Source organism: Oryctolagus cuniculus, chromosome 8 (genome assembly GCF_051225735.1).
Source record: "Oryctolagus cuniculus isolate XC-2025 breed Fujian yellow rabbit chromosome 8, ASM5122573v1, whole genome shotgun sequence".
NCBI lineage: Eukaryota > Metazoa > Chordata > Mammalia > Lagomorpha > Leporidae > Oryctolagus > Oryctolagus cuniculus.
In genome coordinates, this window is record NC_142874.1 from 145,793,312 (window position 1) to 145,810,977 (window position 17,666).

At 43.0% G+C, this 17,666-nt stretch overlaps 1 protein-coding gene across 2 annotated transcripts in view; it reads left to right on the top strand.

Moving 5' to 3' along the window:
• The window catches only part of CSMD1 (CUB and Sushi multiple domains 1), a 2,062,046-nt gene that overhangs the window by 1,001,045 nt on the left and 1,043,335 nt on the right, over positions 1-17,666 (top strand). For both annotated transcript variants that reach the window (XM_070047233.2, XM_070047234.2), the window contains exon 4: positions 11,324-11,518. In XM_070047233.2, the coding sequence (XP_069903334.2) occupies positions 11,324-11,518 (195 nt within the window). The remainder of the gene's footprint in view (positions 1-11,323; positions 11,519-17,666) is intronic.

The following is a 17,666-nucleotide window of genomic DNA, read 5'->3' on the forward strand; positions in this document are numbered from 1 at the left end:
TGTCCCAGGCAACCTGGGCAGCTGTGCTCGCTTCACAGGAGAGACAGTGATGCCTGCTTGCCTTGGATGGACAGTGGTAGGCTCACAGGTGGAGCAGAGCCTGCTGACCCCCACAGCTCTCCCTGACCCAGCAGGATCAGCGAGCGGAGCCTCTCCTGTGCTCCTGGACCTCAGAGTTAGGAAGAGAGTGGCTGAAGCGGCCACCAGCTTATCCTAAGATGGTGCTCAGTGAAAACTCTGCTCTCTCCAATTTCTAAACTTTGCATCAATTTGCAAAAAGATTATTTTTCCAATTTTCCCTTGTCATCGATATTGCTCAGTTTGTGAGAAGAGGTTTTGAGAAAGACATGGGAAGTTATGTGCATTTGAGACAGGAGCTGCTGTGGCCTACTCTAAGCTTACACAGTGCGTGAGCCCATCCCTTGTCTTCTCCCATTTCTCACTGTTAAGATTGAGAAGGAGGGCCGGCGCCGTGGCTCACTTGGTTAATCCTCCACCTGTGGCGCCGGCATCCCATGTGGGCACCGGGTTCTAGTCCCGGTTGCTCCTCTTCCAGTCTAGCTCTCTGCTGTGGCCCAGTGGAAGATGGCCCAAGTGCTTGGGCCCCTGCACCCACATGGGAGACCAGGAGGAAGCACCTGGCTCCTGGCTTCCGATCAGCGCAGCACACTGGCTGTAGCGGCCATTTGGGGGGTGAACCAGCGGAAGGAAGACCTTTCTCTCTGTCTCTCTCTCTCACTGTCTATAATTCTACCTGTTAAATTAAAAAAATATTGAGAAGGAGGCAACTCCAGGAAATTTAGTATGAAAGAGAGGGGTTGATAAAGGGTGAGGAAAGAGAGAACCCCAGGTTCCTAGCTCTGCAGTATTCTTCTGATTCTGAAACTATCCACAAATATTCCATTTCTAAATTGTAGTTGCATTTAAAGATATCAGTTTCAGTCTCATCTGCACACAGCATGGGCATGGGCATGTGAGATGTGGAGGAAACACGAGCAGTGCAGACAGACACAGTCGGTGCCCTGTCTCCACCATGTCCCCGTGCTCTCTGTCTGGTCTTCCCTGCATGTGAAGCTCGGGTAAGGCCCTCCACGCAGACTTGCTGTGGGTACTGCGGGCAGCAGTGCAAGATGCACACATGTTACACAGAAGCCCCACCAGCAGGAGGTGGTGTTGTTTCTCAAATAAGTATGTGTGTAATTTGGAACACTGAAACACATGTGCACAGTCTCCATGCATTGCCTCTCACAGAATTACAAAATGCATTTGATCTTTTATAACTGCACTTTGGCCACACAGCGTTCACCTCCATTTCTTCTCGTCACAGGGGCCCCAGCGGCTCTCTGAGTTCTCCCTAATTCCATGGAACATGTTGGAGTGCTGTGTGGGGTCACCCACAGTAGTCCAGCCCTACACGTGACCTATATATGCAAATATGTCCCCACAGCTCTTCTCACTACTGGTTCTCTTTGGGGAACACTGTGGGCTCTGAGCACTGGCCCAGCTGTCCTTCAGGCTGGGACATGGGCTCTAGCACTAGCCCAGTGTCATCCCTCAGGCTGGGCCTCTGCCGTCTCCTGGCTTGCAGTCCTACCCTGACAGCAACCTGGGATGTAAGGAGGATTTCCTAGGGTGATGGCACCAGGGAATATTTGACGATGTTTTAAACAGCTTCATGGGTAACAGTGTCTGCTCTCAAAGTTTGACAAAACTATAGTTGAAGCAATGCTGTCACATACATTTCTTTTTCTTTTATTAAATTTTAACTCATATATAAGGGAGAACATGCAGCATTTGTCTTTCTGTGGTCATCACGTTTCACTGAACACGAGATCCGCAAGTTGCATCCATTTTAATACAGATGATGGAATTTAATTCTTTTCTATAGCTGAATAATATTCCATTGTGTATATGTGCCACATTTTCTTTATCCATTCATCTGATGAGGGCTGCCTTGTTTGATTCTGTGTTTTGGCTGTAGTGAACAGTGCTGCTATAAACATGGTATTACAAACATCTCTGATACTGTCTGTTCATGTCCTTTGAGTACATAAAGTCCTTTGGATTGCCGAATCATATGGCAAGTCATTTCTAGTTTTCTGTGACATCTCCACAGTTTTACACAGTGACTGCAATAATTTACATTCCGACAAAAATGTATTAGACTTCCCTCTTTCTAGAGCCTCACCAGGATTTGTGACTCTCTGTCTTTGGATAACAGCCGTTCTGACAGGAGTGAGGTGATATTTCACTGGCATTTTGATTTGCAATCGCTAGAGAGGAGCATTTTGTCATATATTTGGGAACACTTTGTGTTTCGTTTTAGAACTATCTCTTGAAGTCATGTACCCATTTCTTATTTTTTAAGATTTATTTTATTTATTTGAAAGTCAGAGTTACACAGAGAGAGGAGAGGCAGAGAGAGAGAGAGAGAGAGGTCTTCCTTCCGTTGGTTCACTCCGAAGCTTCCTCCAGGTCTCCCATGCGGGTGCAGGGGCCCTCGGACTTGAGGCATCTTCTACTGCTTTCCCAGGCCATAGCAGAGAGCTGGATTGGAAGTGGAGCAGCTGGGTCTCGAACCGGCACCCATTTGGGATGCCAGTGCTTTAGGCCAGGGTGTTAACCAGCTGCACCACAGTGCCGGCCCCCATGTGCCCATTTCTTAAACTGGATTGGTTGTCCATTTATCATTGAAATTTGAGCTCCGCAGATTTGTGTGCTGTGCTTTTCCGGTTCCTCATGAAGCAGGTGTGGATGATGTGTGTGGCGGTGCTCCTTTATCACAGGCACATGGCCTGCTGCTAATTCCCATCTGAGTGTGGTTTTCTGTGTGCCTCACAACTTCAGTATTTGCTTGGTCATTTTCACCTGCTTCAGATAGTTTCTAGCATCCCCATCACATCTATTTAACCACGAATTAAAAGTTGATTAGACCGGCGCCGCGGCTCACTAGGCTAATCCTCCGCCTTGCGGTGCCGGCACACTGGGTTCTAGTCCCGGTCAGGGCGCAGGATTCTGTCCCGGTTGCCCCTCTTCCAGGCCAGCTCTCTGGTGTGGCCCGGGAGTGTAGTGGAGGATGGCCCAAGTGCTTGGGCCCTGCACCCCATGGGAGACCAGGAGAAGCACCTGGCTCCTGCCATCGGATCAGCGCGGTGCGCCAGCAGCGGCGGCCATTGGAGGGTGAACCAACGGCAAAAGGAAGACCTTTCTCTCTGTCTCTCTCTCTCACTGTCCACTCTGCCTGTCAAAAAAAAAAGTTGATTGACAGGGCTGTCCACATTTTCTGTTCCCTCAGTTGTCTCCCGCACGCTGGTGCTTTTTCATTGTAAGAGCGTGGAAGTCTTCAGGTACAAGTTGGATCTGCTATGCCATCATGCAGTTCTCCCAGTGCTTGTTCCATGTGTTCTGAAGCTTGACTGGGCAAATACATGTTGGATGTTGTCTTACCCTACTGATAAACTTGCCCTTTTTCACCACCTAACCCTCCGTCCCCCGACTGTAACCTTTGCATTAGCACTATGTGTGTTTGTGTGTGTGTGTGTGTGTGTGAGATACCACTAGTCACACAGCCCCTTGTGATTAATGCTAGCATGGTTTGTCTTCTTTTGTTTTATTCTACTTGTACCTTGACATTTAGACTATGTTTATTTTTGTAAAAATATTTATTTTTACATTAACATCAGAACTGTGTTGTAGTAATTATCATGCCTTTGCTGAGACAATGACAAGCCTATGTACTAATGAATTCCTTAAAAAATAAGAAAAGAATTAAAAAAGAAAGGCAGAATAGTGGGAATGGGAGGAGAGGGAGAGTGAGGGAGGGAGGGATAGAGGGAGGAAAGGAGGGAGAGAGAGAGAAAGAAAAGGAAACAAAGAAAGGAAAGAGAAAAGAAGGAAAGGAAAGGAAAGGAAAGGAAAGGAAAGGAAAGGAAAGGAAAGGAAAGGAAAGGAAAGGAAAGGAAAGGAAAGGAAAGGAAAGGAAAGGAAAGGAAAGGAAAGGAAAGGAGGGGGAGGGAGGGAGGGAGGAGGGGAGAACAGATAGAAACCTGCTGGGTCACTCTCCAAATGTATACGATAGCCTGGGCTGGGCCAGGCCTATGCCATGATCCAGAAATTCCATTCAAGTCTCATACACGGGTGGCATGGACCCGTGTATTTTAGCCTCATCTGTTGCTTTCCCAGGCATATCAGCAGGAAGCTTCATAGAGAACAGAGAATCTGGGACTCGACCTGGCATTCTGATAGGGGATGCCAGCAGCCCAAGTAGGAGCATCAGCCACTGTGCCAGAATGCCCACTGGAAAAGTATGGTTCTCAAAGACATTAGATCATGGTTAAAACTGTCCAGCATAAACATGGTTTACTTGGGGTGTTTATGTCATTTACATCTCATGATTATTGAGGTGACTTAATGTTACTGTGTCAGAATTTGGTTTGTGTTTCTCACCCTCTTTCATCATTCTCTCTTTCTGTATGTTTGCTATTGGGTTATTGGAGTACACTGTATGCTTCCCTTGTCTCTCCTTTGCTAGTTCAGTGGCTGTCCTCTGACTCTGCTTGATCACTGGCTACTTCAGGGTGTGTAGCATTCACCTGCAGCCATATCAATCTACCGTGATGCTGCACACACTGCTGGTTTATTATGTTATACTCCATCACCTGCTGCATGATAGACAGACTTGCAGGCTCCCCTTGCTCTACTGACCCTCTGTGCTATTTGCACCATTTCTTTTCCCCCTATCCTTGTCAAAAGCTCAATAATGTATTAGTATTTTGGCTTAAAGTAGCTGAGTATCTTCCCACTGGATTTAAATGGCATCATGCTTTTTACAAGGGCACTTCAAAAAGTTCATGGAGAATGGAACTGGAATTAAGCTTAGCTTGGCACCCCAGATTTTTGAAATCCATGCAGAGAAGGGTATTACAATTTTTTTACAGAAAATGAGGAGTGGGCTTTTAGCCTAGTGGTTAAGCAACTCATGTTCCATGACAGAGTGCCTGGAATTGAGTTCCAGCTCCGAGCCCTGGCTCCAGCTGCCCATCAGGGCAGATCCTGGCAGGCGGCAGGTGATAGCTCACGTAATCGGGTCCATGTCACCCATATGGTAGACCTGGACTGAATTCCAGGACTTTGGCATCAGCTGGTCCACGGCAGCTTTTGCAAGCCTTTGCGTAACAAACCAGTGGAGGGGAACTGCGTCTGTCTCTTTTTATCACACTGCTTCTCAAAAAAATGTTCTTAAATTATATGCTTATGAAAAAATGTTATGAAAAATTTCTGCCTAGATAAAAATGTCTCATCAAAATAAATTTATCTTTCAATTCCATTTTTCCATAAACTTTTTAAATCTCTTAGCATTGACCTATGTAGGTATCATTTCTAATGCCACGCATTCCTTTTTGTATTATTTTCCTGTCCAAACGGCAGAGAGTTACCAGTGCTAGTGTGGATGTGGAGAAAGAACTCTTACACACTGTTGGTGGGAATGTAAATTAATGCAACCACTGTGAGAAGCAGAATTAATATTTCTCAATAAACTAAAAGGAACTGCCATGTGATCCAGCAATTCCACTCCTGTGTACAAACCCAAAATACATGAGGTGCCCGCGCCACGTTTATAGAAGCACTGATCACAAAATGTGTAACCAACCAAGGTGTGCATGTGTGCACAGTAGAACATTACTCAGCTATAAGGAAGAATAAGATCCTGCCATTTACAGCAAAATGGATGCAACTGGAGGACATCGTGTAGGGTGATGTTTTCCATTATATGTGGGAGTAAAAATTAAAAAAAATACAATTCAGTCTGAACACAGAGTGTTGATTAGTGCAGGCTCGGAGGGGTGGGAAGGATAAAGAAGCGTAGGTAAAATGAAATAGGGATAACTTGCTGTCATTCACTAATTGTGACAAATATACCAATATGAGATGTTAATAATAGGGAGATGGGGGCATGGGAACTCATTTTATTATAACTCACAAGTTTTGTGTTGTTCAAAACTTTTCTGAAATAAAATGTTAAAAAGTAATAGTACTTACCTCCTGTATTCTTGTAATCTACATAAACCATTTAGAGCGGCACCTAGCAAGCAGTGTATTCTGTGTAATAATGACTAGTTATCACAATAGAATGGGATATAGAAGTAGAATTAATATTTCCTCATAGGGAAATGGGACGTCTTTCTCCTTTCTGTGCCATTTTAATAACTATGTTACATTTTAAGGCCAATCCTGATTAGGATATCCATCCTCCCCCTCAACTTTATTGTTATTGAAATTAGAATATCATAGAATCTCTGTATAATTTGAAAATTATCTTATTTCCCTCACATTTGCATGAGGCTTCAGAATCGGGACATCATTTAAAAATTGCTTGCACTTGTTAAGTGCCGAGTCCCTTCTCATTGGTTTACTTGTGTTGCCTCGTTTGTTCGCATTACCTCATTTATTCTTCACAACAACCGCAAGTAGACGTCAGTTCTCATTCCCCTCTCAAGATTTGGAAGCAGTGATTTCCACAGTCTCCTGGACACTGCACGGTTTCTGGGTCAGACACTCACGTTATCCGACCCAGCACCTGCAAACCAGTGGTTTAGACTCTCTTCTACAAGCACGGCCTACTCAGTGTAAAAATACTTTTCTCTTTTGAATCAGCCACACTTACCTTTCCATCTTCAGCTACACCCTAAGCTCACCTATCTGAGCCCGCCCCCTCTAGCTCTAAAGCTGCTCCTGTCTGGCCCTTCTGCACCTCCCCTGGAGTCAGAGGCTTCACTAGAGGAGGGCTTTAAACAGTTGCACACCTCGTGAGGCCGCCATTGTTTTACCCGGTATCTGCTGTCCCAACATCTTCATATTTTGCTCAGACAAGAGAAAAAATGTCAGATTTTGAGATTGTAAAACCCAATTTTCATTTGCCTCTGAAAATTATGGGATCAGATTTTTCCAGTGCTTCTCAAAGAGGTGGGGGGATTGGGGTAAGGGACTTGCAGCGGCAGGCAGCACACGGCATGCACACGTGGTGCTGGGGCCCAAACTTCCAGTGCTATGTGTCACACAGGCTCTTAATGTTGTGCTTCCTAAGCCTACAGTAGACCGCCAGATAGACAAAGTGTACACAGCTTCTGACAGACACCCCGGAGACCAGACTCCAAATGTTTACCCCTGAAGAAAGCCCCTGGGTTGTACACATGCTGTTCAAAGCTTGCCCACTGCTCTGATGGATCTGCGGCTTCTCTTCCCATGCAGCAGTGAATACTCATGCGGGATTTTATTGTACCATCAGGTTTCGCCTCTTCTTTTGGAAAGGGATTTAATGTGACGTCCATTTAATCACTTCAACAGTAGAGTTAAAGGTTTGATGTGATAGTCCAATTAAGTCACAGAATTGTGACCATATGTACCTGCAGAATCAAGAGTGTGATGCAGGGGATGTCCATGAGCTTAATTAGAATGTGGCCTATGTTTCCTGCCCTGGGCGTACCAGTGTCGCTTCATGAGGCTGATGGAAAACTGCCTTGACAGGCAAGAGCTGCGCCCAGAGTCCCTTCCTAGCCATCTCTTCACACCACCAACTGTGTGCTGCAAGTGCAGGATTCCCATCACTTCACTAAGAATTTCTCTCTTGAAGCATCTGGGGAAAGAATGTGAACTGCTCAAGGAAGGGAGAAAGAATTAACAGTGGAGTTCAAGTGAGCCAGTCAGTGTGTACTAAATGCTTGATGCATACCAGCGCTGCGGGAGGCACACAGGGACAGGCACGCTCCTCAGGAAATGGCTTAAAAATTAGCTAAAATGAAATGGGCAGAAGTGACGATTGGGTTGAATTTACTTGATTTAAATTTGGTTTTATCAGCTACTGGATCCTCCTGTATTGGGGATTTTTATGTGTCTGAGTCTTAGATGTCGGCCTTGGGTCCTTCATCAATTCTGTCCATTTGTAACAATTTAATGGGTGATTTTGGTGAAATTGCTGATGGATTTGTAATTTATCATGTGCCTTTATGATATTGTTCCTACTGGAAATACCTTTTCTAACTCATTCTCAATGATTTCAACTTGCTTATTGCCATTTTTCATGTTCAAAGTTTAATAGAAACCATTTTTAAAGAAAAATGATTGGAAATAGAAATGATCAATTTCTAGACCCTAATTTTTTTATCTTTCATTTCTTTTTGAAAAAGTCACAACCAGGAATATAAAGAAATACAATAAATTTGTGTTACCATAAATAAATGACTTTGAACTTTTAGAAGTAGATTTAATTACCTTCTCCCACTTGCTAAGTTGTTTGGCTTTTAAAATTCTTAATTCTCTTTAAGCCTCTGATGCCTATTTACATATTTTGGCCAATGTAGAGACTGCCTAACTTAAACTTATAAATTCTTAGCTGATTTTTTCCAATACAATATTTTGTACAGTTTTTTTCAAAAACATTTTTTCCTATTCTCCACGTGCTTTTTTTTAACTTTTATTTAATGAGTATAAATTTCCAAAGTACAGCTTATGGATTACAATGGCTTCCCCCCCATAATGTCCCTCCCACCCACAAGCCTCCCCTTTCCCAATCCCTCTCCCCTTCCATTCACATCAAGATTCATTTTCGTTTCTCTTTATATACAGAAGATCAGTTTAACATACATTAAGTAAAGATTTCAATACTTTGCTCCCACACAGAAACATAAAATGAAAAATACTGTTTGAGTACTAGTTATAGCATTAAATCTCAATGTACAGCACACTAAGGACAAAGATCCTACATGAGGAGTAAGTGCACAGTGACTCCTGTTGTTGACTTAACAAATTGACACTCTTGTTTATGGCATCAGTAATCACCCTAGGCTCTTGTCATCAGCTGCCAAGGCTATGGAAGCCCCCTGAGTTCACCGACTCTGATCATGTTTAGACAAGGCCATGATCAAAGTGGAAGTTCTCTCCTCCCTTCAGAGAAAGGTACCTCCTTCTTTGATGACCCATTCTTTCCACTGGGATCTCACTCATGGAGATCTTTCATTTAGTTTTTTTTTTTTTTTTTTTCTCCAGAGTGTCTTGGCTTTCCATGCCTGAAATACTCTCATGGGCTTTTCAGCCAGATCCGCATGCCTTAAGGGCTGATTCTGAGGCCAGAGTGCTGTTAGGACATCTGCCATTCTATGGGTCTGCTGTGTATCTCACTTCCCATGTTGGATCGTTCTCTCCCTTTTTGATTCTATCAGCTAGTATTTGCAGACACTATTCTTGTTTATGTGATCCCTTTGGTTCTTAGTCCTATCATTAGGATCAATTGTGAACAGAAATTGATCACCGGGACTAGTGAGATGGCATTGGTACATGCCACCTTGATGGGATTGAATTGGAATCCCCTGGTATGTTTCTAACTCTACCGTTTGAGGTAAGTCAGCTTGAGCATGTCCCGAATTGCACATCTCTTCCCTCTCTTATTCCCACTCTTATATTTAACAGCGATCACTTTAATCCACATGCTTTTGATGTACATAAATCCTAGTTACTGTGTATGTAACACATGTAGGAGATTATATTATCTACTTCATGTTAATATTTATGTCATTCAATTCAGTCAGTACATTTATCACACACCTGCTTATAGCTACTGACAACTGATGAGAGTCATGAAGGATAGATATTTGTGAACTGTGGTGTCTTTATTCTTTACCCTATGAAATAAATACTAATAGGCAGGTTGCATAAACACAGCATAGGATTAAAGATCTGGATGCTGGAATCTCCTTTGAAAATGATGCCTTGCCAAGAGTCCGTGTTTGACGTGTGGTTTGGAAACTCTGCTGTAATTGTCATGCTCTGAAAGACAGGACATGATCTGTGCCCAAGAACACACCAGGAAACCTGCACAGGGTGTGAGAAGCCACTGAGGTGGGCACCCCCTACCCCTGTGTGTCTTCACATGAAGCCCTGGCACCAACACCCACTGCTGAATGCCTGCTGAGCTCAGAGCTGCTGCTAGTTCCGGGAAAGTGTGGTTCAGCTACCGTACTTGACATACGATGTCAATCACGGGGGCAGGCCATTTGTTCTTTGTTTTCTAATATTCACTCATTTCGACTTTGATATTGATTTTCCCCTATTAAAAATATCTTTCCTACCCTGATGGCATTGACCATGAGAAGTTACTTTTCTGTCTCAGTTTTAGGTGTTTAGCGGTTTGTTGAATGTTTTAAGAGCTGGATGTTGGCAGACACTTTATTTCAGAAGCCTACTTGGAGAGACACTTGTGTCCATTAATGATATATTCCCTTCAAAAATTTGTAAGTCAGTGCAATTTCTATACTTTCTGGACATATTGCACAGCACAGAGTAAGCACTTTTTGGCTCCATTTTGCTTTAAATGTATTAAACACGGCAGATAATAAATTGGGAAGTTGGGCAAGGGCATCGCTGCTGATCGTCTCCCACATGCATTGCTATACAGAAGGATTATGTCAATTGTTCTATACAAAAGCCAATGATATCATCTCGGCAAAAGTTAACTTTCCCAAGTGTTTTGGTTGCTTTTAACAGTAAAGTGGACAGGAAAGTTGGCAGGAGAAACTGAGTCTTCAGAACGGGTCATGTGGGTATCTTCAGCAGGTTTGAAATGCCTGGTAGATTTACTTTAATTACTCTGGAGAAACAAATCATGTGGACACATACTACTGCTGAATGCGACACTTGTAATCAGAAGTATATTGGAAGTTACTGAAAATAGCAAAGACCGTATAACACAAAGAGGAAGGTTTCCACATAAAAGTCAGCATGTTCAGTCTGACTTAATCTCTCACAATGCTCCAGGCCCACCCGGGTTGCCACGTATGACAGCATTTCATTCTTTTTATGACTGCGTAATATCACAGTGTGTATAGAAGCATCCACTAATGGGCAGCGTGGTTGATTTTGTCTCAGCTGTGGTGAATAATGTTTTAATAAACATCAGAGTGAAGATGTCGTTTGACATACTGAGTTTCTCTTGGATGTGTAGCCAGTAGTGGGATTGTTGGGTAGCGTGGTAGCTCTATTTTGAAATTTTTTGAGGAAATTTCATACTGCTTTTCAAATACAAGCAGAAAAATATTTCCTTTCTTAAAATATGTTTATTTTTACTTTTAATTTAATGGTTATAAAAGTGTTCATAGGACAGATACTCTAAAACCTCAAGACATTTTCTGTAAATAAACTTTAGCAACGACTGCGGGAAATGTCTGTGTGGAGACTTGCTTCCTTTAGCTGTTCAGCACAGTGTCTGTTTTGTGATAGAAGTGGATCTCCACAATGTTCCTTTACATGGCATTTTTTTTTCTCTTCCCAACAGTTTTACCAAGTCACACGTGTGGAAACCCTGGGGAGATACTGAAAGGAGTCCTGCATGGAACACGATTCAACATAGGAGACAAAATCCGATACAGCTGTCTCTCGGGCTACATCCTGGAAGGCCACGCCGTCCTGACCTGCATTGTCAGCCCCGGCAATGGCGCGTCCTGGGACTTCCCGGCCCCCTTCTGCAGAGGTAAGCCACGGCCCCGGGAACCTGGCACCTGAGCCCACGTGGAGAAAATGGCTCTGGAGCCGGTGTGAGGAAAGTTTCCACGTCCAGGATGAGAGGGCACGTCGGGCCGGGCCTCTCTGGACCTCTCTTTCTGTTCCCAAGCAGAGCTGGGACACTGCACGGTCACTAACAGTTCATGAGTGGTCATCACATCCGTTTCTCAAATCCCACGGGCTTCTCCCTAGACCCCCTCTTGACGTTAAGATCAGCACACTTGCTCTGCCCCTTTCTGTGTGATGGCTCCTCATTCATTCTTTTCCAGTGATAATTAAGTTGCATCTTTCAAGGGCTCTCGCAGCACTCAGTCTGGGTGACCATAAATGATCGCCCTAGTTCTGGTGCAGTGATCCAACTTCTTCCCTTCCCCCACTTTTAAAGTTTTAATTTTTTTATTTACTTATTTTATTTTATTTGAAAGGCCAGGAGACAGAAAAACCGAAATAAACACACGCAAATATGTAATTCTTATAAATGGGGAGATGCAGCATGCCTAAGAGAAACAAATAAATTTCAGCAACGTGGGGTGAGATGGTCTTTACAAGTGAAATGAATATATTTTCTCTTTCCTCAAAGTTCTAACTATTTAACTTCAGGAGCTGTTTGACTGTTCTTAATAGTATTATTTAATAGTGTTTGTTTGCAATGAACTTTTATCAGTATTGTAAGAGTTTACACTTACTCCCAATTGGCAATATTAACCAGAACAGTGAGATTCAACTGCCTGTGTCCTAAAAAGAGTTATTAGGGATCTTCAAAAAGTTCATGGGAAAATGCATAACATGAAAAACTATGCATATGTTCTAAGTATTTTCCAACAAATATGCTTGTGTTTTAATTTTTATTTTTCATGAATGATTTGAAGTCCCTTTGTATGTTGTAAACACATATTTCATATGATATGAAAGAAAATGAGAGTGCTGTAGTTCTCCCTAAAGAGATTTGCCTTAAACAGGAAGCCAGCATCAAATATTCTTCAACAGTGAGAGCTCACATTTTCTGTCTCTGGAGATGTAATCTCTCAGCCCCTTCTTATTGATCATTGAATTTAACGTGACGTCTGCATCTTCTTTAATTTCACTTCATGCATTGTGCATCATTGCCACGGCTTCCTGTAGTCCTTAAAGGCATTTAATATCTCACTCTGTGTGGGAACCGTGTCTGTCTAGGAGAGAAATATAAATGAGGAAAAGAAGAAACAAGGTAGTTTAGGGACAGATGCTTTCAGATCACAGTTCACTGCCATCGTAATTTGCTTTGTGTTTAGCAAATCATCAGTTACGAAATCCTCCTGCTAGAGGAAAGGACACACCACAAACCCCTTTGCATTCCAGGATGCTGGATCAAAATCAGGGATCAAATCTCAGTGACACAGGATTCCTCTTGAGAGGAAGATAAATGAGCCTGTTCATCATCTCCATATTTATGACGGGGGAATAAAGAAATATAAACAGGAGGGAATGAGGTCGCATCTGCATTTACAGAATGAAGAAGCTCCCATCTGACCAAAGGAAACCCCGAGGTTCAGTGGCCCTGTCTTCCTGTCAGCGCAGTGGTGGAACACTGTCCCATGACCTCCCTGTGGCCCGTCCACTCTCTCAGCCCAAGCTCTCGTTTGTGTAAGCATTAGCCCTTACCTCAGTGGCCTGGCTCCATGCACAGAATCCCTTGAAAACATACGAGCTTTTGTAGATGGGAGTACACACAAGGCTGGTTTAGACTTCAGGGCGATGGGAGGCACCCTGGGAACCACTCAGGCCCGCCCAGCCCACTCCAGATCCAGGCTGTCTCCCTGCCTGCCCTTGTCCTTCCTAGGATGCACCGCCATGCCTGTCCTAACTGCCTCAGAAAATAATTCTCAGCAGCAGTCGCAGAACCGAGAGCCCCCGAGTCAGAGCTCTCAACGCTCTCAATCACAAGCCACCGGTAATGACTTATTTTCAACGTACTGCGCTTACAAAGTGGCCTGCCCCGGTACCCTGTGCACAATTTAGATGAAGTACCATAGAAATGCATCCAAAGTCACATTGACAGGACACGTCTCAGGAAATAGGCTGAAGCCCCTAAGTGTGTGATGCCATTTGTACCTCAAATCACCTTGAAAAGGAGGTGAATACAGTGTGGTTATTCCTGCAGGAAAGGTTAGGAAATACAGCTTCAAACCGAGTTGACATCTGCTTTAAATTTCTGCTGGGACTTTGCAGTGATCAGCTACAGACTCGGTTTTCTCGTCCTGCTTTTGCTAAAATCCGTTCACTGTAAGTAACAGACAAATGTAGTTAAAACATTTAGTGACGCAGAAGGGCTCACGTGCAGCAGCATTCTGTCAGATCGCCCATACATGGATGCCACAGACCCAGCCGCATTCAGCCATTTCTGGGGAATTTTTTTGTAAATGTAGCATTATATTTCCTATGTTTATGCTATTTTTTACTACACCAATTTTAAAAAATGTGTAAATTGACATCTTTCTATGAGTAATAATTTATTATGTCACTTCAACGTCCCAGGCCAATTCCCCCAATACTATATAGATTTCACTACACATTTGAATGATACATGGGATCCTTTATGCCTCACTTCTTTAACTTTCAGCAGCACTGCCTGTCTTTCTATCTTGTGAGTATCCTCACCTCAGCTCTTTCCAAAATACTTCCTTATCTGTTCTCTTAGCATTAATAGAAACTTCAAAATACCAAAGCTGTTAGCATTTATATTTTATTGTAGAAAAATAATGGTGCTTTCTGAGGCTTGTCTAAATGTTGTTTGTAAAAGTTGAAAAGAAATAGTATTCTTCCTATTGTAACTGTAAATATTGCCAACTGTGTGTGTGTGAGTGTGTGTGTGTGTCTGTAATTAGATTTCCTTCTTCCAGGATTATAATATCACCATGCTTATGCCACTCAAAGGAGAGTTCAGAGGAGTTTTTTCTTTGTCTCAATTTTTCATAATTAAGCTGTAATTACTTTTGCTTCACATTCGGACTAATTTTTTTTCTCCTTGTTTCGTTAATATCATATTAGCTGGCTAAATGGCAAGGACTCTTTGCTCATATTAGATTCAGAATGAGGATTCCTGATGGGCAGTTGGCTCTGATGTTAGGGGTGTTCTGGGGACTGCCATCTTCCATATCTGACTTCAGTCAAGGTCGCCAGTTGCCTGTAAAAGAGTGTGGGAAGCTATAGGCTGACGCCCCGTGAGTTGGCATCCATCCCCTGCCCTGTACTCTATTGGTGTAAACTCAACCACTGGCCACACATCATTGCCAGGGAAGCCGGGAAAATGAATCAAGTGGAAACTCAGGAAGAAGGAAAAACAGATGTGGTAGATGATGGGCCCAACCACGGCACAACCACCTTTTTATTTGTCCTAAAAGTTAGAATTGTCGTTATTCGCTCATCGATTCATGGCTTGTATGCTTTCGCCGCAATAATCCAGATACCGTCTGCTCCTGAATTGTTGGAATCGTTGCTCATCAATGACTCTATTCTTTCTAATGGTCACTAGTTCATTTCTCCATCTTACACCTGATTATTTATCATTCAGATTGGGAGAGAGCTCTTCCACCTCTTGGTCCACCCTCTGATTGGATGAAACGTCCAGAACTGGGCCAGGTGCCAGGAAGTCCATGAAGGTTGAGTATTTGGGGCCCAGGTAGTTGGGCCATGTTCTGCTGCTTTCCCAGGCATATTAGCAGGGAGCTGGATTTTAAAGGTGCCCTCCAACATGGCTGCCTTACGTTGCAACGATGGCTTAAACCAGTGGGCACTAGACTGGCCCCTCTTTGCTGAGTTTTTGAGGCGATCCCAGATATATTTCCACAGTGGCTACACGAGTTTATATTTAGCATCTACAGTGAAAAGGTTGTGCTTTGCTTCACATTCTCATCAGCAGGGTTATCTTTTTCCCCTTTCAATAGAGTCATTCAAACTAGTCTAAAGTGAAATCTCATTGCAGTTTTGATTTGCATTTCCCTGATGATTGGTGATGTTGGACGTTCTTTAAATGCTTCTTGGCCATTGTGTGCCTTCTCTTGAGAAATGTCTGTTTAGATCATTTACACATTTTGCAGCCAGATTATTTGTTTACTTCCTTTGTAGCTGTTTTGTCACCTTCTGGATATGGGATACTAGTCATATTTCATTATTCATTTGTCTGTTTCCATTTTTGTTGCCTTATTTTGAGTTATTACCCCCCCCAGAAAAAAAACACATTCCCTACACCAATGTCTTCAACTGCTTCCTGTTTCCCTCTAATAATTTCATAGTTTCAGATGTTACATTTAGTTCTGTGATCCATTCTTCAGAATTATGAAAAATTGCTTTCATTTTTAAATATATTATTAGTTTCTGATGAAAATGGATATATTCAATAAATAGCACTCTTTCCTTGTCTGAAATATAAAACAAATAACAAGTAAGCGAGTAAAGAGTAAGGTGCTTACTAAACCTAAATAGCACCTCTACTCCTAATAAAAATGCTATTGAGATGTGTAAAACCATGTGTGTATCCCACATACACACTGACATATGTATGTATATATATATATTTACACAGTCATAAACTAAATACACAGTTAAGTGGACTGCTGTTGGACTCCAGGACAGACTGGCCTATCTACCTAGACCTGGTAGAACTTGACTGAATTAACTCAAAGGTTGAAGATATTATCCTCTATCAACCACAGCTGAAGAGATGGAAATCAAAGGCATCACTCAGCCTTGTCAACCATCCAGTGCTGAGGGGAAGTGTGCTGCTGTGGTGACCACTGGCTGTCAAGTTGCCACGTGACCACTCACCAACTTGCCCTCCACAAATGCAAGTCCAGCCTGACCCTAAACTCCCCATGCTAAAATTTATAAAGTGAAACACCAAAAAAAAAAAAAACACAGATGATGCACATTGTAATAATAGATTTTTAACTGCACACATCCAAAAGATTATCATTTTGATGCATACTCAATGTAAACTGTTAGTGGAGTATTTTTGCAGTCTCAAAATACTAGTTCCGATGTCTGGTGTATGCATCATGCTTACTGCATATCTCACATGGAAATTGTCCCATGTCATGCTCTCTGGTGCCACTAATGCTATTGCTCAGCCCAGATTTGAAGTTTGTGATTCTGCATTCACTTCCTAGACCAGTTAACACATGCGGTTTTCAGATGCTATGGGTGGGTTTCATTTTCACTTATGGTAGAGGGCTTGGCCCATGGATGCTACTTAATTCTAAAAATGGATAAAAAGAAAGATCTGAAACACACAAATATGTTTCTCCTTCTGATTGGCATTCTTCCGTTTCATTGTTCAACAGCTTTTGAGACATATTTATGCTGAAAAGGATCAGAGAAGAGAGACTATTTTAAAATTAGTTTGGAAAAAGGTGGGAGCGAGAGAGCCCTTGATTCATCCAGAAAGGGTTCTCAGAATCTCATTTCAGACTCTGCCATCCTTTGGGAGGAAATGACATCAGGGTCTAACAAATGAAGTCAGGGGATGACTGAAGCAGATGCGGAATTGCTAGTGGAGGCGTGTACCTGAAATGTGGGAGATATAAGCAAGATGCATTCTGGGAGAGGAATTGATAGAATTCTGGGACCTTGCAGTTATGGTGTATGACACCATGAGCGCATTGGGTAACTTCCTTGGCTTCCTTCTCTACCTCTTTATGCATAGAGCAGATGAATGTGCTTCCAAGGCCAGAAGCCAAAGACTGGGGTCTGAACCCAGGCAGTCTGACCTGCACGCCACACCCCATTCTCTGTTCTGTGCCGTGCTTCCAAAGCAGGAGTACACAGAGATCTCACCATCAGTGTCAGCGTGAGATGAAGGAGGCAGAGGATCTAGGGAAGTCTCTGATGTGGACAGAGGGTGTACAAGCCCTGCAGCAAATGCCAACTCTGTAACTTTGGCCATCGGATCTGATCACTCTGGTCTCAGTTCTCTTAAGTGTACATGTACTCATTTGAAACATCTATGAAGCAGCCCTCAGGCAATAAAAGGCCCGAGAAATCATTTGGTCTAGTCCTGCAGAGGCAACCACAGGCAGAACTGAAATTCAGGAAGTCTATAGCAGGCTGATTTCTAAGTTGATAATTCTGGATGACCCGCA